Below are 24,909 nucleotides of genomic sequence, written 5' to 3'. Positions count from 1 at the left end.
AAAGAGGTGCATTAAGAAATGCTTCTTTGGAGGGAAAATTTTGGTGGCAAACTTTATTTGATGTTCATTTACAACCAATTTATATTATATTCTTTCCAGACACAAGAGTTATACCCACAGCATACATTTAAAGCACATCTATAGCACTTTAACAGTCATAACTTCCCCAAAGAATCCTGAGAACTGTAGTTTATCCACCACAGAGCTATAATTCCCAGCACCAGTAATAAATTACAGTTCCCAGGATTCTTTGGGGGAAGCCTTGTGCTTTTAATGGATGTAGCCATCTCCTAGGAGTATGAATTTGAACGGTTTATCTGTGCAAGCTCAGACTATCAGTGGGTTACACAAACATTGGGGCTTTTTGCTCCGCAGTTTCTCAGGGAAGGAGGTAGGATTGTGTTCAGAATGGGTGGGATGTTGGTACTTCTTTATTTGGACAGAGAGATCAAGAAAGTGAAGAAAATTAAGCTCACATGGTGTGTCATATAATCAGTAGTCAAATGTGTATATTTTATGTTTCAGAATAGTAGTTTGATGCCTTGTAAAGCAAAATAGCAGGTTATTGCCTTTAGCTGATGCTTTGAATCTCATATTAATTATCCCTCTGAAACAAATGAACTCTACTGATAATGAAGCACAATAAAATAAGCAAAAGGTTAAAATAAATTTTAAAAATCCTCTCTTTAAAAACAAAGAAGTGATCAGCATGTAATCTGAAGAGCAATTTGCTCTCATCAGGGAAAGTAACTAATTTTGGAATATGGCTTTTTAAAGCGACTCTCCAGCAATTTATAGTGTGCCTGTTTTTGAAAATGGATTAAATACCTCTTCAGATGAATAATTTGAAGAGAAAATGATTTACTTGAGAGCTAGGAGGAATTTTTTTTAGCTCCTAGACATTTAAAAGGGGAAAAAAAATCAATGTTCATTGATACTGAGTTTAATGTATGTTAGGATGAAACGCGGGTGGCGCTGTGGGTAAAACCTCAGCACCTAGGACTTGCCGATCGCATGGTCGGCGGTTCGAATCCCCGCGGCGGGGTGCGCTCCCGTCGTTTGGTCCCAGCGCCTGCCAACCTAGCAGTTCGAAAGCACCTCCGGGTGCAAGTAGATAAATAGGGACTGCTTACCAGCGGGAAGGTAAACGGCATTCCTTGTGCTGCGCTGGCTCGCCAGATGCAGCTTGTCACGCTGGCCACGTGACCCGGAAGTGTCTGCGGACAGCGCTGGCTCCCGGCCTATAGAGTGAGATGAGCGCACAACCCTAGAGTCTGGCAAGACTGGCCCGTACGGGCAGGGGTACCTTTACCTTTAGGATGAAACAGCATGAAGGTTGTAGCTCTACATTGCTCCTATTCAGGGCTCATTACTCCACCAGCTCTTAACTAAGCACTCTAGCAGAGTTCTCAAACTTATTTGCCCTACTGCCCTATTCTCAGGGGGGTGGAAATATGGGGTGGACTGGAGTGAAGCCTGCCTGCTCAGTCCAATCTGCCCCAGGACCAGGGCTGGTGCTGCAGCCTGCCTACCATTGGCTAAATAGGTAGGCAAGCTGCGATCCACTTCCTGGGCCTGGGGGAAGCCAAAAATTGTTCGCAGGAAAGCTCCTCGCCTCCAGCATGACCGCTGGATCCAGAGGAGGCATTGTCGCCGTCCCACAACGGTGCCTGACCTGGCAGTAGGCATCATTACAGAACAGATGAAGCATGTACAAACAGGTTTTTTTAATTCTCTTCTCTTCTTTATGCTTCCACCGCCCCCTTATTTTTATTCAATGCCCCCAAATTGCAACCAAGGCTGCTACTGTCCCCTGGATTATTCCAGCACCTCCTAGAATCACTCACTTTGGGAAACACTACACTGTAGTGTTAATGGCAATGCTATAGATAGCAATGTAGCTCTCCAGTTTGGGACTTGCTAGTTTAGCCTATCCTGCAATCCATGTAATTTTTGAAGGTTTATGGGCTGATTTCTAATCTGAAACCCAAATGATTTTTGTGCCTTAGAGTGCAAGGATTAATACCCCATAACAAAATCTACTCCTCCCATCCTGCCAAATGTTGGATGAATTCTAAAGTGCTCAGGTTTGGGTCTGGTTGCCTCGGACTTTCCTTTAGCAGTGTTGGTTTGAGACATTAAACCTTGCTCCCTGGCTACCAGCCTTGAGCCTAAGCTCTTTGCTGCTTAGACATTTTGGGATGCAAAGGTGGCCTAAAATAATGAATAAAGAATAAAACGAATAAACATTGAGTGGGGAAGTAGAGGTTTGGGGAGAGTAAGAAACGACAAATTGTGTCCTTTTCCCTCCTCCTGAAAAACAGGACCACCTGGCTGCTGCTCCTCCTATGTCTGCTAATACTTGCTGTGGTTTGTGAGTGCACACAATCCACCTCCTACTTAAATCTTGCCATGAAGGGCATGAGATACCTGTGGGGAGGCTTGAGTGCTAGGAGGGATCTTTCTGTAGCCCCTTTTGCCAAAGTGGTTCCTGCTCCTGTCCTGGGAGTGATTCTTAGGCCTTCATTCACATTTCTCCCATGGCATGGCCTTGTAAGTGAAGGACATGTTAAAGAGGTTGGAATGTGAGGTAGGAGACCCATTAGTGGAGTCACTAAATGGTCCTCAGAACGTGAGCAAATGAGTGAATGAGCTGTTGCTTGGCAACGGGGAGCATTCCTGCTCAAAATCGGAATACCTTTCTTATCTGTAAATCTTTCTGTGCAGCCTGGACTGCTTGTGTGAGGAGCATGTTCACTCACTACACAGAAGGTTAGTAGCACTGGGTTAGGGATGGCTCAGAAGTCAGAGTAAGTTCATAAATTCATTATTATTTTAACTTATTGATGTTAACTGTCTTAGGTTCATTGAGGAATGGCAGGGTATAATTATTTGAAATAGAAGGTTGGGGCATAATATTTGTGGGAGAGGAGACACTATAAAATAGGGTATTTATTGATCAATGAGAGTACTTAGGGTGAGCTCAGGTTTTTAAGGCTGTGCAGTTTATCTTGAGTTATGGATATAATTTCGTTACACTCAGAAATAATGGTTTTGGTGGTTTTATTCAAAGTTCACGTAGTTAACTACATGCTTAACTATTTTCATATGGTAGGTCTAGGGTGATGGGTAACAGTAGTGTTTTGGTGTAGGAAGACCAGAAACCATACTTGACATTTTTTCAACCCTGGACTTAAAGACAGTGATGAGACTTGTCACTCATGTCACATTATTCACATTTCCATAGAAATTCCATAGAAGATTGAAAAGATTTGCATTGTCAGCAAGCTGGCTTCAGCAATTGCTAGTCCGTTTGACTTCTGCAGTTCTGTGTGTAATGTGAAAGTTAATACACAAACTATCTTTGCATTTCTGAGAGGGTGAGTTGGAAAATGTGGGTCTCTACCTGCAACATATTTGAATGGGGCTATAATATTGCTATTAGTAGTAGCAGTAATAAGTAATTGATGTACTAAATAATACTAACATCACTTGTTAGTATTATTTATTACATTAGCGTCTCGTGCTTCAAAAGGGCAGCAGGGGAGGCTTCTAAAAAACGCTAAGCAGTAAAGATACAAAGTGCTGTACTTATATTCTAAGCAGAGTTAGTCCCTGCCCACTGGTCCACAATCTAATAGATGTGAGATTGGAATGGAGAAAAGAGAAAGGACTTCTTACAAAACAGCTAATAAGAAGGACTAAAAAGCAAACATCAGGAAGGGAGGGGGTGGGAAGTCAAGAAGAAACTTTGTATGTTAAAAAAAATATATATGATGATAAATGCTTTGAAATATTGTTGGATAATAAAAATGATATTAAAAAAGAGAAAGAAGAGGAAAGAGGATGGACAACTCAGAAACTGCATCACTTTATAGGAAACCTCAGTTGTTGTCAAGAGGTGTTTTTTACCCAAGTCCATGGCAGGGAGAAAGTATCAAATTCCCCTACCTCACCTTTGGTCCCAAGACGGCTCAGGCTTCCTTGTGGACATTGTTTACATAAAAAATGCACATTAATTACCTTAGTGGTTCTTATTTTGGGGGAAATAAAGCCGTGGACCCCCTCTCCAGAAAAATGGACATAAACACATACAAAATTGCTTTAGAAATTGATTTCCTTCACAGACCCACTGAATCCCATTCATGGTTAAGAATCCCCAAATTACATCAGTACAGTTAATGCCACATTTAGTTTGGCCCTGACTTTCTCACGCTTTACTGAAGCTGGATCCCTATTCCTGCCAAGCCTCTCTCTGCAGGGCCACAGAAAAGCATGTAATTTTAGTGCAAAACTTCCAGCGCCGCAGTATTTTATCTCTAGCAGGTTTTACCATGACACTTCAAGTGAAATGGATACAACCTGCCATATTACCTTAGTAGCACTCTCACACTCAGTGCAAAAAGTAGTTGTCTCATATTCAGATTTTATTAATAATAACAATTAATAATAATAATAATAATAATAATACCCCAGCCACTCTAGGCGGCTTCCAACAGAATATTAGAACATGATAAAACATTAAACCTTAAGAACTTCCCTAAACAGGACTGCCTTCAGATAGTTTATTCCTTGACATCTGATGGGAGGGCGTTCCACAGGGCGGGCATCACTACTGAGAAGGCCCTCTGCCTGGTTCACTGTAACCTCACTTCTCGCAGTGAGGGAACCGCCAGAAGGCACCTCAGTGTCCGGACTGAACGATGGGGGTGGAGACGCTCCTTCAGGTATACTGGGCCGAGGCCATTTAGGGCTTTAAAGGTCAGCACCAACACTTTGAATTGTGCTTGGAAACGTACTGGGAGCCAATGTCTGGGAAACGTACTGGGAGCCAAAGGATCAGTGTTATATGGTGATCTCTTCCAGCAGTTTCATATAGATGTTAAAAGCGCGGGGGGAGGACGGAACCCTGAGGCACCCCGCAAGTGAGAGCCCAGGGGTCTGAACACTTATCCCCCATCACCACTTTCTGGACATGGACCAAGAGGAAGGAGCGGAACAGTATAACAGTGCCCCCAGCTCCCAGCCCCTCTAGACTGTCCAGAAGGATGTCATGGTCGATGGCATAAAAGGCTGCTGAGAGATCCAGCAGAACTAGGAAACAGCTTTCACCTTTGTCCCTAGCCCGCCAGAGATCATTGACCAGTGCGACCAAGGTGGTTTCAGTCCCATGATGGGGCCTGAATCCTGACTGGAAGGGAGTCAAATGGTCCCAAGTGGCCCCTTGTAAGGTCGTGTTGGCATGGATGTTAAAATCCCCTAGGACAACCAAACTAGGTGTCTCCAGGAGAACATCCGCCATGACCCGAAGCAGCTCAGGCAGGGAATCCTTGGTGCAGCGGGGAGGTCGGTACACCAAAAGGAATCCTGTACAGTGGTACCTCGGGTTAAGAACTTAATACGTTCTGGAGGTCTGTTCTTAACCTGAAACTGTTATTAACCTGAAGCACCACTTTAGCTAATGGGGCCTCCTGCACCGCCAGAGCACGATTTCTCTTCTCATCCTGAAGCAAAGTTCTTAACCCGAGGTAATATTTCTGGGGTTAGCGGAGTCTGTAACCTGAAGCGTATGTAACCTGAAGCATATGTAACCCGAGGTACCACTGTACTGCCCCTCTTACCCAACTTCCAAAACACGCACTCAGAAAACTGGGTCTACCCAATGGAATGCCTGGTGGAAGCTAATTACTTCCTAATAACCACTGCAACCTCCCCTTCCCACCCGCATGACCTTGGTTGTTGTGCATAAGAGAAACCTGGTGGACAAGCAGCAGCAAGAACAGGCCCATCTGCTTCATCCAACCAAGTGTCTGTTACACATGCCAGGTCATGTCCTCCATCCATGATCAAGTCGTGGATGACAGCCGTATTGTGAATCATTGACCTGGCATTGCACAGCAGCACCTTAAGGTCATGTGGGTTTCCCTTGTTGATTCCAGTATCCTTTCGGTCAAGGCCAGATCCAGAGGCAGGAATAGTCTTCAACCAGCGACTAAACCTGCTTCCTCAGTAATGACATGGTCTGGTGTTAGCGTAACTCCTCCTCCTACCCGTGATCACTGAGACTGGGTGTCCCAGTGCACACACCCCGTGGAACCTATTCCAGCCATACGGTTGGCTGGGGCCCACAACATATATTCTTGTATAGTACTGAAGCAGCCATTTAGTATTTGGTGGCATACATTTGGTTTATATGTTCAGAGCTTTTCAGCTATCAGTGTCCTTTTTCACATGTGCTGCTAAGGCAAATGTAGTGCAACTAAGCACTCCTGGAGAGAAGAATATGGCTACTTCGCTTATTTTTGGTTGCTTGGTTGCTCTGCTGCATTGAGCTAAACCATGGCTTGAATTTCCATGTCATTCAAACACAGGTTTTGGGTATAGCTCTGTCCCAATAAACCAGAAGTTGTAACCAAGGTTTGTCTTATGGTCTACAGCTTGTGATTTGTTTAGAAGAGCTAAACTACTAGCTTGGATTCAGACAATACACTATATCAAACCATGGCTTGGCTTAGTTTAGTGCTGCATCATAACTTCCAAAGAGAGGAGCAAAGCAGCCATTCTCCTTTCTGGGAGCCCACACCTTTCCTCATTCACACAAACCATGATTTGACTTTGGGATGTGTGCAAACTGGTCCTACGTCATCTTGCATTCCCAATATTGTGGGTTCTCCCTTTGATAACTCTAGTCACTTACTGTATATGATGAGGGGAACTGTTGCCTATTAAAGTGTTTGCCACAATGAACCAATTACTGCTGAGGTACCTTGGCAATTCTTAATGTTTTGTTTACAGGTGAATGTTTCTGATATAAAATGAGTGCTCACTCCCCCCCCCCATCTAAGGCCCTCTTCACATATTATATACTATAGTTATACACTTGAAATTAAGAGTGCACCTGAAAATGTAAAGTGAATGTGACAGACCAGAAATTTGACAAACATCCCTATTTTCCTGGAACTAGAATTAGCTGTGGTGCTCTGCTGTATATGCATTTCATTGCTGTGTTTACACTGTAGTTGCAAGCCTGGATGTGCTGCTCTGTAATGCAGCAAACTATAAAACAGGCCTAATTGTAGCAAAAGATACTGAGGTTAGAAATTGTTAGATTCAAGCAATACTACAATATGAGAATTAAAACATTCAGTTGCAATGTTTATGTAACTAAACACTATTGGATCTGTCTTTTGAGAAGACTTGCATAATTTTTATTTTTTATATAAAAATGGATACTGCACGGGACATCATAAATTGCTTTTTTACAGAGAAGTTTTTAATTTTATCGTCTTGGTTCTGAGTGGCATAAAATTATGTTTCTGTCAGTTGTGATATGTTTCTGTAAAAATTTCTCTTTGTGAGCAGCTGGACATCTTTCTACTATATTTGGCTACAAATCACAGAAGCACATACATTTAGACAAAGAGAGATTGCTCTCCTGTGAGAAACAGAATACTTTCTGTTTAGACCCCATGAGCATTAATCAAGCCTCAAGGACTTCAACATTTTTTTAATGAAGAATTGATATTTCCAAAGCGTTAAGCACACCAATGTTCCCACTGGCTGCAGGTTCCATTGTCCTTTTCAAATAAAAAGCAGGAAAACCTATTTCTGAGATGTAGCATCCAGTTCCCTTCTGTGTTGTGTCTAATAGCCAAGAAATAACTTCATACAATATTAGGTTTATATTTGTTATTTTTTATGACATTGCTGTGAATGAGCTAGGGACAGTAATTCTTCAGCTGTGTTAGTAAATGGACTTCCTGTCTTTAGTGCCTCATTATACTATGAGGAGGGTCAGTCCAGAAAGCAGGGGGCAGAGCTGCAAAAATGTTGAATTATAACATTTTTGTAGTTCTGTTTCCTGCCTTCTAAACAGGCCCTGAAAAACAGAGTGAGAATAGCTGGGGGGGGGGCATTTATTTGTTTCAATACAATTGAAAATATTGATATTCCACACTTCATTCAAAATTCCAAGACAGGTATCTAGAAGCCATGTATGTGAACATGTGCCACAGGCACAAACATTGTTTTCTAGTTTAGGCATGTATCATTTTTCATGTTTTTAGTGAGTCCACAGAGTGCCATGTTAGAGCTCCCCAAGTAGTACTTTTCAAAAAAGGAATCCAAAAGGAAAAGAATAATCTCTCAGAATCATTATTCATCTCTAGCTGATATAATGATTGAAGTTTTCATCTTCATCTTTTTGTTTTGCCTGGCAATATATTTATTTACATTCTTTCTATGGGTACATCACAGCATCACCAAATTGATCCAGTTTAGGAATAAGCAGGGATTTCTGATATATAGAACCAGATTATGTCCTATTAAAATCAGCCACTTGGTTATTTCCAGTGCTTTTTTTCTAAAAAAATAGGTTTAGGGGTACTCTCATTTTCCTACTCGTATTGGAAAACTGCCCCTCAATGAGGCCAAACTTAGATTCACAAAATGTTTAGGGGTATGCGTCCCCCCAGAAAAAAAGCACTGGTTATTTCCAACCATCCAGTTGTTATTTATGCTCTTATCTACTACTTTAGTTTTAAGAGACATGTTATATACAGTAAAGTAGGAGCCTTTGATGACATTGTGCACCAAGAGAAATAATAATTAGGAATTGGTGGTAAAGTGGTATAGTCACTGGATAGTGTAGGAGGTGATCTGTTCATCCATTTTGAACAGACTGAATGCAGAGTTTCTCATTTAACTTATTTTTCTGTGTTTCTTTCTTAGCTTAAATTCTTCCTCTTATCACCTTTACTAGCAAAATGACACAACCCCTTAGTGTGCTACCACAATAGCATTTGCAATGCATAGTGCCTTCTTAATAATAATAATAAATTTTATTTATACCCTGTCCTCCCCAGCCAAGACCGGGCTCAGGGCGGCTAACATCAGGTATAAAAACAATCAATTAAAACTTAAAAACAGGATTAAAATACAACTTACGGTAAAATGCAGCTTCATTTCAGTGGAAGCCCAGATCAAAAACTGTTTGGGGGGAGAAAATGTCAAATCTTCACCAAGGCCAACTATCCAGACTGGTCCTACGTGGGGCAGAAAAAAGTCCCCAAATAGGGGTTCCATCCCAGAAGGAAAGAGGGGGAGAGGATCAAGTTGATTCCAAGCCAAAGGCCAGGCGGAACAACTCTGTCTTACAGGCTCTGCGGAAAGAAATCAGATCCTGCAGGGCCCTGGTCTCATGAGGCAGAGCGTTCTAACTTCCTTAGGGCCCAGGACCACTAGGGTGTTGCTATTTATGGACCTTGAGGCTCTCCGTGGGGCAGACTGGGAGAGGCGGTCCCGTAGGTACGAGGGTCCTAGGCCGTGAAGGGCTTTAAAGGTTACCTTAAACCTGACCCTGTACTTGAAAACTTCCTCCGCATTCCCACTCCTGCGTAGCACCCTAGAAACCTCCTTTGGTATACCCACTCAGTTCCAAAACAGATGCCTTATGCCACTTCACCCATTATTGAAATGCACCACTGGTGAAGTGACCCTTTGGTCAGTTCCTACAAATATAGCCTTTTCTGCTAAATATGGTCCCACACTTCAGAAACATTATCTTTAGCTTGAGCAAACTCAATTTGCACCAGTCAAGGATTTGACAAGTGACAGTCTACTGAAGGTGCCCCTTCCTCACACATGCATATTCCCTCTCTCTCTGAAGTGGAATCAGCTTCTACAAAGAGCTGCAGTCCCATCACTGTAGGTATGAATTAAGTAACCATATGGGCAAGGATAGTTGCATGTATCATTCCCAGCTGCCCAGGGGAGGAAAGGATGAGTGGGAAGGTTCCTCGTGACTGGCTCTGCCCACAAAGATGCTTCGTTCACAGACATTATTAGTGTTTATTATTGATTAAATTTGTATGCCGCCCTGTGCCTGCAGGTCTCAGGGTGGTTCATACTTTGGGAAGCAGCTTCCACATTGTTGCTTGTGGTGTGTGAGAGTGGCCACTAAATAAGAGTGCAGTGAGGGTGAACTGGAGTTAGAAGAAAAGATGTAATCGGAATGAAATGACATGGGTGTGTAGGGTTTTATTTTAACTAATATGCAATGCCTTCTCTCTCTTTCATCATGCACTTTCTTACAGGCTGGATAAAATTGTTTTTAATTGTTTTTAAAATATTTTTTCCCCCATTTTTAAATAATAGCTAGATAATTAGGTAATCTTGACTTAAGCATGTTAAAACCAATTTGATCATTTCTTAAATATGAATATTTAACTTGTACTTTCCAAATGCAGGTATTTCATATTTACCTTGAAAATAAAATGCTCTAGTTCATCTAGCAATTGTCTTGCCTTGCTTTAACCTGTCAGTCATGGGCATTTTATTTTGTGTGATTCTTAGATTTTGTGGCTGGAGGAAAGCAGAAAGGAGGGACACTTGAAAGAAAAAAACAGAAGACAATTGTCCAGTAAGCAGGTATTAAAGCTGCAATCCTATACCCACATGCCTGGAATCACTCAGTGGTGTTCACCTAACAAACCAGCATGGTTGCTTGTCCACTATAATGGACTCTATAAGAAAGAACCAATATGGGAATGGGAGAAAATGAAAACTTGCCAAACATACAGTATGACAAAGAGATGCAAACTTGGTTGTAAGAATTTAACATTCTGATTGGGGAGGAGGAGCCACCATATATGAAGCCCACGGTGCCTTTCCTTCTCATTTCCCCACAAACAGATTTCTCCCTTTCCCCCCTTTTTGCTCTAATCCTAATTGTTGCATGGGGGAGGGAGAGATAATGAATGAGAGGGAATATGGAAAAGTTATGCCACCCCTGGTGTAATTAAATATTGAATGGCATTCAACCAAGTTTTACTCTTAGAAGACCCATTTAAATGATGGACATGACTAAGGTCAAGTGGCCATTTGTACGGGCCATTCACCATACAAAGCTTTTCTGCACTGGGCTTGCCATCCTCAATGATTGAATTGAGGGTTTCACTGACAAGAAATCATGCTAAATACATGATGATGTCCTAGGACAGGGGTCAGCAACATTTTTCAGCCATGGGCCGGTCCACCATCCCTCAGATTATGTGGTGGGCCGGACTATATTTTGGAAAAAACCCAGAGATGCATTTTAAATAAAAGCACACATTCTATTCATCTAAAAACAAGCTGATTCCTGGACCATCCGCGGGCCGGATTGAGAAGGTGATTGGGCCGCATCCGGCCCACGGGCCTTAGGTTGCCTACCCCGTCCTAGGATTTAGATCAGGCTTCCTGAACCACGGCCCTCCAGAGGTTTTGAGACTACAATTCCGTCATCCCTGACAACTGGTCCTGCTAGCTAGGGATCATGGGAGTTGTAGGCCAAAAGCATCTGGAGGGCCGTGGTTGAAGAAGCCTGATTTAGATGTATCCTGTAGTTTAGGAGATAGATTGCCCTGAGTTCTTTCAAAATCATGTGTCATAAGTTTGAGATTGGGTAAGAGATTGGAGAACTATTGGGTCAAGAATTTAATCATGTTTTGCCCTTTCTCCAAGACTGTTACTGCATGTGCCCCAAGATTTAAGTGGCACATGTGATTTTCCAGATCCTCCAACTGAAATGGCGTCTGTAGTGTCTCAGCATCATTGCCTCCACATTCAGGTCAGCAGCAGCAGCGGTGCAGCTGTCAAGAGGGCAGAACCACATTGACCACGACTGCTGCACACATCTGGCAGGAGGCTCCTAATCTGCTGTCAGACTTCTATAAACAGTTCTCAGTCAAGCCATATAATTGGGGGAAAGTAAAATAATTGAGCTATTTTATTTTTTTAAAAAAAATTATGCCACCTCCATTTGATCTGAAACTATATAAGAAAATCTGGAACAAGGTGGAGCAGATAAATGTGAAGGAAGGAACTATGTTGGGATGGATGAACAAGGCAACTTCTGGAAGCATTGGCCACACAAAAAGAAGTCATGTTGTTCACCTGTATTCTATTATTATTATTATTATTATTATTATTATTATTATTATTATTGTTGTTGTTGTTATTATTATTATTATTATTATTATTATTATTATTATTATTATTAATTGAATTTATATGCCACCCTATACCTGGAGGTCTCAGGGCTCAAGACTTGCCACAGCTCTCTAAACTTCAAAATAAGATTGCTCTGTATCCTAACTAAGACATTTAGATTTTTATTTCTCTCTTTCAGGTTTAAGATGGTACTATGGCTGCGTTTTATGTAGCAGAAGGAGGAGCTCTGAGACTAAGCTGCCACTGCTGTCTGATGATGTCACCACCATATTGAAAACCAGAAGAAGTCTTTGAGCATTTTTTTCCTGTCAAAAGTATTCACCTGCAGATGGAAGGACAATAGAAAGGTGATCTAACTGGCCTTAGTTCAATGGTGGAGCACATACTTTCTTTCACTTTAGCTTATATGCTGCATTTGATAACGTTAAACCAGGCTTTCATTGAGCTTGAACTGATGCTTTTAAAAGTGCAAGCCAACCTGTATTTTTTTTTTTAGTTGTAACTTATACTCTAGTTTTTTTGGGGGGGCAGACCAAACTGGCTTTTAGCTGGTTTTATCTTGAACTAAAAGCTGAAACTTACACCAGTCTGATTTTACAGTGACTTAAATCTAAACACTAAGCTTCTTTTTTATTCCAAACTGACTCTCCCACTAACCAGGCCTATACATTGTGGAACTACATTAGCAGAGGCTGACTATTCTTTTGTGTTTACCCCTTTTCCAAAATTGGGATTTAATCTAAGTTCCTGGTGTATAATGTGGCTGCTCAGGATCTCTCTGTTTTGCTGGAGCTGAAAACTAGGTTTCTACAGGCTTTGTCTTACTGAGTTCACCACTAGGATTAAGCTACATTTATTGCTTCATTGTAGCTCCTCCATGATAATATGACAGCAACAATCGCAGCTAACAATGGCTCTCAAAATGAACCATTCACAGTGGGATCAGGAGTTAAACAGGGTTGTGTTATTGTCCCAACTCTATTCATTATTTTCATTGCCATGATTCTACAATTTGTCGAGGGGAAACTCCCCACCGGAGTAGAAATCATATATCGAACAGATGGAAAGCTCTTCAATCTGAGCAGGCTGAAAGCCAAGAGTAAGGTTACCGTAACTTCCATCATAGAGTTTCAGTATGCTGATGACAACGTAGTGTGCGCACGCTCAGAGGATGACCTCCAAACCATCCTAAATATCTTTGCAGAAGCTTACAAAAAACTTGGCCTATGACTCAACATCCAAAAAACCAAAGTGTTGCACCAACAAGTACAAAATAACCCCTCTGCAGCACCATAAATCCAACTCAATGGTGTAACGTTGGAAAATGTTGATCACTTCTCCTACCTGGGCAGCTATCTTTCCATAAGGGCCGAAACTGATGCCGAAATCCAGCATCGCCTGAGCTCTGTGAGTGCGGCTTTCTCCCGACTGAAGTGCAGAGTGTTTGAGGACCGGACATTCACAGGGAAACCAAAATGCTTGTTTACAAAGCTATTGTACTACCAACCTTCCTGTATGCTTGTGAAACATGGACCACTTATAAACGCCATCTCCAACTTCACAGAAGATTCCATCAACGGTGTCTCCGAAATATTTTACAAATCACTTGGGAAGACAGGCGAACTAATATCAGTGTACCGGAAGAAGCAAAGATCACCAGTGCTGAAGCAATGATTCTTCAACATCAACTTTGTTGGACTGGTCATGTTGTGCGGATGCCTGATGATCGTCTTCCAAAGCAACTACTCTATTCTGAACTTAAAAATGGAAAGCATAATGCTGGTGGTCAACAAAAGAGGTTTAAAGACTGTCCCAAAGCAAATCTAAAAAAAAATGTAGTATAAACACTGACAACTGGGAAACACAGGCCTGCGAGCGCTCCAGTTGGAGAACAGCCTTTACAATACAAGACAAATTAGGGGACACCCAAATGCCCTGGCTAACACGCTACCAACTGTACACCTTCTTAAACAACCCAGCAGTAAGAACAGCAGCCACTAGGCCCTTGACCACCTTTGAAAACCTTCTCCTGGGACCAAAAGGACATGGCAAGTGGATGGTATCCACAATATACAAAATACTACTCCAGAATCCCATAACCCCTCTCATCTCAATCAAAAAAACAATGGAAGCATGACATAGGCTACGAAATAAACCCTACCCGGTGGACTAAACTGGTCTAAACCTCCCTTGAAATCCATGTCAGCCAAAAGAAGGGAACTCACCTTGAAACTTATCTATAGACGTTACCTAACACCACAGAATTGGGCACTGATACACCTAGGAACATCACCAAAATGTTGGAGAGGTTGCACCTCTACAGGCACATACCTCCACATGTGGTGAGATTGCCCCAAAATCCAAACCTTTTGGATAGCAGTCCTATAGGAAAAATGCAAAATAACTAGACAGGTATTAGAAGCCACCCCAGAACTAACCCTACTGAATATTTTCCAATACAGTAACACACTCACACTGCAAAGAACTCAACAGCCACCTACTCTCAGCAGCCAGGAGCATCATATCTAGACAATGGAGGGACCTGTCAGGAGTGGAGGCAGACCAGTGGTACGAAACTGTATGGGAAATAGCCTTACTAGAAAAGCTAACCATCAAATGGAATCTAGCATGGGACAAACAAAAGGGGATGCCTCCACCCCAGTGTGACTCCTTTTTATTACACAGCCGAACAAAGCAACAACAAGAACCCACCCACAGCATATGAATTGATATGGCTAACTTGACCCAACCACCCCTCCCCCTCACACACGCAAACAAAACTCCCTGCAGTCAACTGAAGGCAAGCAACCAGGCCCTGCCCCCCCAATAAATGAATAGAAAGAGCACCGCACTCATGTGACGCTGACAGTACACTAAGAATGAAAGTTTACGACCCCTCTTCTCCCCGCCCCTCGTTCTTCTCTCCAGCACCTTATACTGTATACAGCATTAAAGTCTCACATGGATCTGTAGAAAAGACTTTATGATCTGAAAATAGAGACGATGTACGTACTTTTGTAACCCAAGAAAATATTTAATAAAAACCACTGTATTTTTCGCTCTATAAGACACACCCGGCCATAAGACGCACCTAGTTTTAGAGGAGGAGAACAAGAAAAAAAATACTCTCTCCCTCTTTGTGCAGCGCCTCTCCAGCAAAGCGGGAGGAGAAATGGAAGGGGCTCCATTTCTCCTCCCACTTCGCTGAAAAGGCGCTGCGCAGAGAGGGAAAGCTGCGCAGCGCCTCTCCAGCAAAGCAAAGTCAGAACAGCAAGAGGAATCGCTGCGCAGCGAAAGCAGCGCTCCCTCTTGCTATTCTGGCTTCTGGGATAGCTGCGCAGCCTGCATTCGCTGCATAAGACGCACACACATTTCCCCTTACTTTTTAGGAGGGAAAAGGTGCGTCTTATAGAGCGAAAAATACGGTAATGGTGATAATCATAATCATAATCATAATCATAATCATAATGCTAAGTTGTGTGTGTGTGTTGCACAGATGGGGGTGGGGGGGTAGAGAAGCAGGTAGCTCTTGCTTTACAGCAATATCTTAATGGAAAAAGATTGTGCTTGCATTTCCTCAGCTGTGACTATTAGTTCCATTAGCTACCTACACACTAGTCCCTATTCCAATGAGTCACCCTCACATACTGGTGCGATTGCTGCTTTTCTCAGCAACTGGATGGTACAGACAGCTGGCGGTAGTTGTTGAACACACATTGCATCACTTAAGTTGAGAACAACTAAATCATTGTGCACAGGAAACAGGACTTCCTACCTCTTCAGAAAGAACTCTGTGCACAGAATTTATTATGTGATTAACTTGATATGTGCACAGTCTGCACTCTTCTTATAAGGTGTTCCATTTATTTTAGGTTATTACTGAGGTTTTATGCTTACTTAAAGTTTTCTGTTCTATTTAATATAATTCATGTAAGTTCAGAGTTATACATGTGGGATTTTGGAAGAAGTATAGTTGGCCAGTGTGGTCCTGTTGGCAATTCTGGCCCTTTGTGTGATGACACAGGATACAGCCTTTTCTGTTGGGGTGTCCAGTTGTGGAACTCCCTGCTGCTGGAAGTGCAGTCGTTTCCCTTGTTGACAGTTTAAGATCAAGTGAAGACATCTTGGTTTCTCTTTGGAGCTTTTCGGGGGAGGTGAGCTAAAAAGCTGTCTGGTCTACTGCAGTGGTAATTTTGTGATAATTTCAGTTTTATAGTTTTAAAATTTATGCTGTTGCATGGTATGTTTTACTGGAGTTTTGTATACCTCTCTGGGATCCTTTGGGGAGGAGGAGAGACTATAAGAGTGTAGCACCACCCCAGGATGCTGGACTACATAAACCATGGGTCTGATCCAATTAGGTTCCTACTAATTTGCTCTAGAAGTAGAAATTGCTATAGATATTATTTCTGTGCATAGTGACAATATGACCACCAGTTTTATTTGCCTGTAAATTCTCTTAATTGAAAAACACATGCTATCTGTTATCAGATTTTGAACAGTTGTGTGTTTATGTGTGTTTGAGAAAGAGAAAGAATTAATTATTTGGTTTAGCCTTCATTGTGTTTTATTTGTATTTTTATAATGTTTCTAAATTATGAAGATATTTATAGCTTACATATTTTATATTAAGGGAATATTAAGGGACCGCCCTTGGTTGTGGTGAAGAAAAGCAAAATATATAAACAATAAATTTCTACATATGTAACAAAATAAGCATTAAAATAAACACTTATGTGTTGCCATGGGGATTTCACTGAGAAGGCAATGATATGGCCTTTATTGCAAAAAACCATTTTTATCCATCTGATTTGAATAATTATTGCCTAATGTCCCAGATCCAGGTGCTCTTGGAGGAAACTGATTTTCTAGATCTGTTTCAATCAGAGTTTAGGCCCGATTGTAGCACAGAAGCTGCTTTGGTTGCCCTGCATAGTGACCTCTGTCAGGAGAGAAACAGGGGAAATGGGTCTTTGCTAATACTCCTCAACTCCTGAGCAGCTTTCAGTACCATTGACCACAGTATCCTTCTGGAGTGACTGTCCAATTTAGGGGTGGCTGGCACTGCTTTGTGGTGGTTCCAGTCCTACTTGGATGGGCGTTCCCAGAGGGTTTTACTTAGGGAATGCTTTTCAGCCCCATGGAGCCTTCAATGTGGAGTTCCTCAGAGCTCATTCCTATCCCCCATGTTGTTTAACATCTACATGAAACTGCTTGGTGGGGTTATCTGGAGGTTCGGAGTACGTTGTCAGCAGTATGCTGATGACACTCAGCTCTATTTCTCCTTTACATCTGCAAGTGAGGCCGTTGAAGTGCTGAACCAGTGTCTTGCCTTGGTAATGGACAGGATGAGAGCCAAGCTTATTCCAAATAAAACTGAGGCACTGTTAGTAGTCCTTAGATGAGATGGATGGAAGCTTGCCTGCTCTTGATGGGGTCACACTCCCTCTGAAGGAGTGGCTATGTAGCTTGGGGGCATTTCTGGATCCGTTGTTGCTTTAGGCTCAGGTGGCCTCAGTGGCATGGAATGCCTTCCATCAGCTTTGGCTGGTGGCCCAGCTGTGACCTTATCTGGACAGAGATAGCCTAACTTCTGTTGTCTATGCTCTGGTAACCTCTAGGTTAGATTACTGCAACACATTATATGTAATGTTTCTGAATACGGTTCAGAAACTTCAGCTGGTACAGAATTCAGAACCCAGGTTGCTCACTGGACAAGACAGTTTGAGCATATAATGCCAATCCTGGCCTGACTGCACTGGCCGCCGATTAGTTTCTGGGCCCAATTCAAAGTGCTAATTTTGTCCTATAAAGCCTTAAATGGCTCAGGACTGCAATACCTCAAGGACCACCTCTCCCCATATGAACCAGTCCGGACCCTGCAATCATCATCTGGGGCTCTTCTTTGTGGGCTTTTTCTGTGGTGGCTCCCTGCTTATGGAATGTTCTCCCTGAGGAGGCTCATTTCATGTCTAGGCGCCAGGCAAAAACATTCCTCTTCTAGGCCTTTGGATTATTAAACAGTTGATGGCCTTCTAAACTGTATGTGTGAAATTACTTTTTTGTTTGTTACTATGATATGTATTTTTGTGTTTTTATTTTGTAAACCTCCCTGTGATCTTCAAATGAAGGGTGTGCTCTTCAGTTGTAAATATGCCTAAAGCCATCTACCGAGTTTATCTTTGAGCGTGAGAGTCAGATGCAAGACTACAGATCAGAAGGTTCTTGGTTCACAGTTCATTCTCAAAGCCACTGAGCTACACCATCTGTGGTGTCTGTGTAACTCAAGGCTCTGCATAGTTTTAAAGTTGGTTGATGATATTTTATATAACTACACATTTAAAGGGCCAGAATTTCATTCTTTGTGCTTAATAACAAAGCAATAAAATACATTACTGTTAATATGAACTGGACTACATAATTTGACAGTAAAGAGCCCTACAATGCTTGGCTGTTGCTGTTTTGTTTTGTTTTGGTTTGGTTTGGTTTGGTTTTTTTAATAAAAACAAAACCTTTCCCCTAAATGAGTCTACAGTTTCACTCTAAATACTAGAGTGTGACAATGGCCAGTTTTATCTTGAAAGTAGTTGGTTTCACTTCCCATGGTCATCACTGGGTGGTTGGGCCATGGCTTGGTGGAGAAGCAAAGCATAGTATCTTTCATGTACTGACATGACATATCATCATATTGCTCCTAAACTTGATTGTGATGCAACAAGGGGAGTGCAACAATGAAACAAGGAGTGCTACCATGAGATAAATATCATTGTATACAGCATTGGGCTCTCAAGCTTGCCATCTCAATTACAAAGCCACCTCACACTTTTAATATGAGAAGCAGCAATCTGGGAATTGCCCTGGGAATACTATTCACCATTCTCCTGATGATTGCTATCATTGTTATACTCAGAAGAGATTCCCTAACATGGCTGTACAAAAGTCTGGTGAATCTTCCCTCTCTGACAAAACAGACATCACCAGTTGCTTCTGAGGAAAACTCTAGCGAGACTGAAAGGCCTTGCAATGAAAGAATTAGTAGCTCTGCATTGGAAGAGAAAAATGATAGTGGTCATCACACTTCAGCAGAGATGGAAGGAAACTTGGAATCCAATGCAAGCAAAACATCCAGGCATGGACTGATAAATGAAATGATAAGATTGTGGGCCTATGGGCAAGGCCTATAGTAGTAGTGGTTTTGCCTGTTTTAATATTTCAGTAATCCCTACAAGAATTATCTAAGGTTGTATATGGAACTATAACTGTGGAACTCATTCTGAATTGATTTATGCCTATGCTGCTTAAGCACAGGTCTAGAGCAATCTTTCTCTGCCCTGCTGCCTTTAACTGAGACTCGTAAATAGTGTGTATTTCAGAGCAGAATTCATTTTTGCAGTTTATTTTAACCAATCAATAACAATCTTGTGGGGTGGAAGATGTGAGAATGTGTGCATGATGGGTTTGGGTATGATAACATTGGCTAGAAATGGAACAATGACAGCGACTGCAGCAAGAATGCTTGAAAATGTATAATGATTGTCAGCATTCCAAACTTAGAAAGTTGATGTGGCACCTTTCGATAACCTTTTCTATATAATTCCTTTATTTTTCTCTTTCTAGATGGATGTCTTGTAGCCTGTTGCCAAATCCTGCCACTGCTGCACATCCAGCAGTACTTCTACATGATCCCATGACTCTTGATATGGATGCGGTCCTGTCAGACTTTGTTCGGTCCACAGGGGCAGAACCAGGTTTGGCAAGAGACTTGCTAGAAGGTAAGTTCAAGACTAATGGATCTCAGGAAATGATTCGTCATCATCGCCATCATTTATTAGTGACTTTAATAAATAATAATTCATAAATATTAGCTTTCCTTATAAAAGTGACCCATTGCAACTTACAAGCACAGTATAGAGACTAAAATCGATTGTAGCAGACACAAACAAATCAATAGGTTTCCTTCTCTCCATTCTGTGGAAAGATTCTTTTTTTCTACACTCCTGATCCCATGATGTAGGACTTTCCTTCAGCAGGCCAAGATGTAAGTTGGACTTTTATGAAAGATCGCTTTTTGGTTTTGATTCTGTTATCTCAGAGATCTCAGGAAGTTTCTTGGTTTGTTTTTTCACTTTCTTTGAGAACAACGTGGAGTGCGACGGAATGTGAATAGGTTCCCTGATTTAAAAAAATTATGTACAAGTTTTAGCATTGATGGGTTTTGCTGCTCTGCAAGAGCTGAATGGCTGTTCCCATTCACTGTGTTGGGACTTGCACAGAAGAACTTTAAAGTAAGCTCTGTCCTCGTTTGGTGAGAAGTGGTGGTAGTGCGTAGACAACACTGGCTCCCCACTGAGAACATCTTAGATTGGACTCAATATTGGCAGTCCACTTCTGAAAAAGTATAGACTGCTACAGAAACTGTTCATAGCAATTTAGGCAACCAGTTCATGTTTGTGGCAAAGTGGGCTCTCACCCATTAAAAAGGCCCAATACTCTCTGTTGTGTTAGTACAGTGAACTATTTTGGCTACCCTTCTGGAATATTTGTGGTGCACATGTTTAATGTAACTATTGCTTTTATCACAGACTCTGGTAGATAATTATTTCAGTATAAAACCAGATTATTTTAGCAAATGTGATTAATATTGATAATTTTGAAAACTTCATCTGAACTTTGCTGTGTTTTAGGAATTGAGTGTGGCCCTTTAATGACTTCAAGTTTAATCACTCAGGCTTCAGTCCTGTGCCTTCTTGCCTGAGAGTAAGCCCCATTGAACTCAGTGGGAGGCCGCTTTATGGTCACCTACAGAATGTGATGGGAGGTTGAAATAAAAATGAAAGGAAATGCAAACTGAATATTGCCATTTCTGATGTCAGATTTGTGTCCTAAATTCACATTCCCAGTGGGGGGAACATTTCAACCTCCCAGGACAGACTTAACCTAGAAGTAACTATCCTTGGCATACCAATGTGTCTGACTTATTTGTTTTCTATATTACTACTGTTAGTTATGTACAGGCGACTCCCCACTTACCCGGGAGTTACGTTCTGGGCCTCCATGTACATCAGTGAAATGCACGTAAGTGGGGAGCACCCTGGAGTATCCTAGTGGCTTGTGAGGAGACCCTCCCTAGAGGCAATAGAGGATGCAGCGTGTCAGGGCTGGAGTCAGGCGCAAGTCAGCAAGCAAGGAGCAGACTTTGTCAGAGAAGTTAACTCTTTATTCAAATAAATGGCATACAACTCTGCAACACTTCCCAGTAACTCTTGCCCCTATAGAGCAATTGCTAGGACTGATGGTCCCTGCTTTCAACCCCCTCTAAGGCTCTTCCTCTGCTGGATGTTTCCAAAGCAGTCTTAAACTGTGCCTGCACATCTCTAATCTCTGCTCTGCTCTACACATCACTCTGTGTGACCTTGGAGACAAAGGAGGAGAGGAGCTTGTCATAGTAGGAGAGGCAGGCTCCCTGTATTCTTCTGCAGCCTCTTACCCCATCTCCTTTGCTTCAGCCTCTGAGTCAGAACTGCTCCTTGTCACAGGCTCTCTCTGCTCACTAAATCCTGTTGCTCCCTCAGTATCTAACAACTCCTCCCACTCTTCTCCCTCTGACCTTTCCTCGGTGTCCCACCACCAATCCTTGAGCTCTGAGCCTTTCTTCTCTGGGCTTTCCCTTGGGCTTTCCTCCAACTGGTTCCTCCTACCACTCCTCATCATCCAGCCACTCCCTGACACAGAGGGCTTTGCGGAGGCTGCTCAGCCTCCCCACATAGCACAGCAGCAGCAGCCGCTTCCCCGTGCATCAGCTGAGCAGCCAAACAATGCCCTGCTGCACCTCCAGCTGGCATGGAAACCCTTCCCAGATCCCAAAGAGGACGTCCTCTTCCAGCTCTGGGGAAGGTCTCACAAGCCAGGAGGGCTCTCCCGGGTGCTCCCCACTTCTGGGTTCCACTTCCAAGTTCCTGGCACTGCAGGTGTGCATGGTTGCAAGGAAGTAGACTATGCACAAATGGAGAATTGCCTGCAATCAACACTCTTGGTATTTATCTGCATTTTATTTGCCCCTGATTTAAGAGTTTACAAATCCTCTTCCCACCATTTGTATATTGACCTGTAACTCATATATCCTCGGCAGAGTAATTGTGGTATTGGCACTTTGAGTCTGATTATAATTTCTTGGGCTTTGTGAGGAAAGTCACATTCTAACAAACTTAGTGAAGAAATCACTGTGATATTGCAGCATTTTTTTAAAAAAAAACACATTAATTTTAAATGGCAAAAAGAGCACATTTGTCTAAATCAGCGAATGATACATTTGTTCTTTTTTGCGCTAAGCCATCTGTATCAGAACTATATTGCCACCTGCTACTTGGAATAATTATCACCCACCTCCAGCTTAATATATTGCTTAATTGAGGTAGGTACAATTTGCCACAAGGGAGCCTGAATGACCACAGTTTGGTGAACTGACTCAGCATTAGTTAATACCTAGGTAATCCATCTTTGTATACCCCCAATGAGCACACACTTGATAGGCGCAGGCCCAGTTTTCCACCTACAGGTAATGGTGCATATTACCATACTTTTCCGTGTATAAAACCAGGTTGTTTTTTTACTAAAAAATAATGTTAAAAGGGGGAGTAGTCTTATACACGGGGGCAATCTCCCCCATTTTCTTAATGTTAAGTCCCCCAAAATACACGGGGGGGGGTGTTATACACGGAAAAATATGGTAAATCATGCCCAACATTATTCTGCTAGTTATTCAGGTGATACAGAAATCTTCTCCTTCTTAAGAAATGAATGTTAAAACTTGGTAGAATTTGAACACTTTAAAAAATTTGAGGAAAGAAATATTTGCTAATAATAATCAGCATGTACACATTTCTAACATCTTAATGTGAAATGTTCCTTTTTGAATTGTCAGGAAACCTGTAGTTTGACATATATGTCAACATTTCTACCTCCCTCAACCTACAGAAGTGGTTCATCTGTTTGATTGTTCACAACCATAGTTTGTGAATTGTTATATTCATTTACAAGCCATTAGCTAATGCTCTTTTCTTATCCCGTATTGTCAACACAACACTGGCTTCTGCCAGTCAATATCAATGAGAACTAAAAAGTGTGTCACCTTTCCAACAGAGTAATATTTCATGTTCTTTTTCTAGTCAAGATAAATTGAAAATGCAGCCCTCCTGGTTATTTTCGTAACCTGCCATCTGAAGAATTTGGGAATAGAATTTCCATTGTATTTGTCTAATTTGGGATCAAATAAATTTAAATTATTGAAATGAATCTAAATAGATTAAGTAATTAATCAAAACATGTATGTAAAACTGTGCTTCAAAATTATCAGATATGTGCAAAACATTTCTACTTTTATTTTTTGCTTTTTAAGATGAAAATGTTCATTATAAAACCCAGAGCTCAGGCCATGTTATACACAAATATGTTCTGCATTTACTGTTCTCATCTCTTTATTTATTTTTTAAATTAAGCCAGTTAACATTTTAGGCAAAAGTTTCTGAGTCATAAAAAAAAGAGCTAGAATAGGTGGTACAGAACGTTATACTTCTATTTTTCCCCTCTTATTCCTTTTGACTGTCAACAATAACATATGTTGTATTTGAAACTGCATGTTCATTCCATTTAAACACCCTGCAAAGTAATTTGGGAATAAATGTGCCATTAAAAAAAAATAAACCCTGAGCTAATACATACTGAATAGTAGGGCTGACTTCTGCCATAACTGAACAGGTTTTACAATATCAAATAATGTTAAATTCTAACCAGACAGAGCCAGATTGAAATAATAAAAGAAAGATGGTTCCTCTTTTCATCATAAAATGCAGAGGTGACTTATTATTATATGGCCCATCAATGTCACATTTCATTCTTACAAGTCTTACACATAGAATATTCTCTTGCTGGTGCCAAGAAAAGTCCTATGCAGTCTGTAGTGTATGTGCTTTCCCTGAGGTGTTTCTTTAAAAATAAAAATCTGGAGTGGCTATTAATATCTAGCATTAAGATAATTCTAGAATGAAATGAAAGTAACATTTAAATAATAGTGACTTGGAAAAAAAAACCAACCTGATTGCCTGACGTCGGCCAGCTTTTTAAACATTGCCATTTAAAATAAATGTCAGCATCTAAACTAGTGTTAAGGATTGTCTCACTGTCAGCCTGTTTTTGAAGATGGTCTTCTCAAGAGCCTGCCTTGAGGGAGTCAGGTGATTTCTGACTGTGCTTTGGAAGATGGTTAAGTGCTTTCATCCTTCTGGTGTAAATGATGCCCTAATTCAATAGAGGAAAATGAGAGGCATTATGCTTTGATGAAAACGAATAATCATTGTATGGTTTGAGAGCCAAGGATTACTCATATGTCCTTTACTCTGACTGCTTTTTTGGCAGAGGTAGCTTATCCCATGCAACTCTTTGCATCAGCGTCCTGTTCAACTAAATAACAATGCTACTTGAGTTCTTTCCTTAGTAATAACAAAGCTTTTGCTGTGGTAAAAAATAAAGTGTTGTTATTGTTACATGTTAAATAATTATATAAATGCCATTTCCCCCTACAACAAAAAAGTCTCTCAAGGTAGTTGGCTTAGGCTCCAGTGTATTTTTAAACCTACTGTATTTTTCGCTCTATAAGACGCACTTTTTCCCTCCCAAAAAGTATGGGGAAATGTGTGTGCATCTTATGGAGCGAATGCAGGCTGCGCGGCTAAGCCAGAAGCTAGAACAGCGAGAGGGAGCGCTGCCTCTTGCTGTTCTAGCTTCTGGCTTAGCCCTTCTGTCCCTTCCCCCATCTCCCAGAAAAGCCCCCAAGAGCCGCGCTCCCTTTAAAGAGCCGCGCAAAGCGTGTGTGCGGCTCTTGGGGGCTTTTCCCTTGGGGCTGCCCTTCTCCCGCCTCGGGGA

General features: G+C 41.6%; 1 protein-coding gene across 6 annotated transcripts in view; it reads left to right on the top strand.

The window, feature by feature from the left end:
* The window catches only part of OTUD7A (OTU deubiquitinase 7A), a 109,330-nt gene that overhangs the window by 36,805 nt on the left and 47,616 nt on the right, over positions 1-24,909 (top strand). For 2 of the 6 annotated variants that reach the window (XM_083586354.1, XM_083586353.1), the window contains 3 exons: positions 10,354-10,428; positions 12,170-12,338; positions 19,609-19,763. In XM_083586354.1, coding sequence (XP_083442480.1) covers positions 19,613-19,763 — 151 coding nt within the window. In that variant the 5' untranslated portion in view covers positions 10,354-10,428; positions 12,170-12,338; positions 19,609-19,612. Of the gene's footprint in view, positions 1-9,646; positions 9,710-10,353; positions 10,429-12,169; positions 12,339-18,775; positions 19,121-19,608; positions 19,764-24,909 lie in introns of those variants that run through there. The other 4 variants (XM_083586356.1, XM_083586355.1, XM_083586357.1 and 1 more) reach the window with 4 other exon arrangements.

Source organism: Podarcis filfolensis (genome assembly GCF_964270895.1).
Source record: "Podarcis filfolensis genome assembly, chromosome: 14".
NCBI lineage: Eukaryota > Metazoa > Chordata > Lepidosauria > Squamata > Lacertidae > Podarcis > Podarcis filfolensis.
The sequence above is the reverse complement of the archived record's forward strand: the minus strand, read 5'-3'. Positions and strand labels throughout refer to the sequence as shown.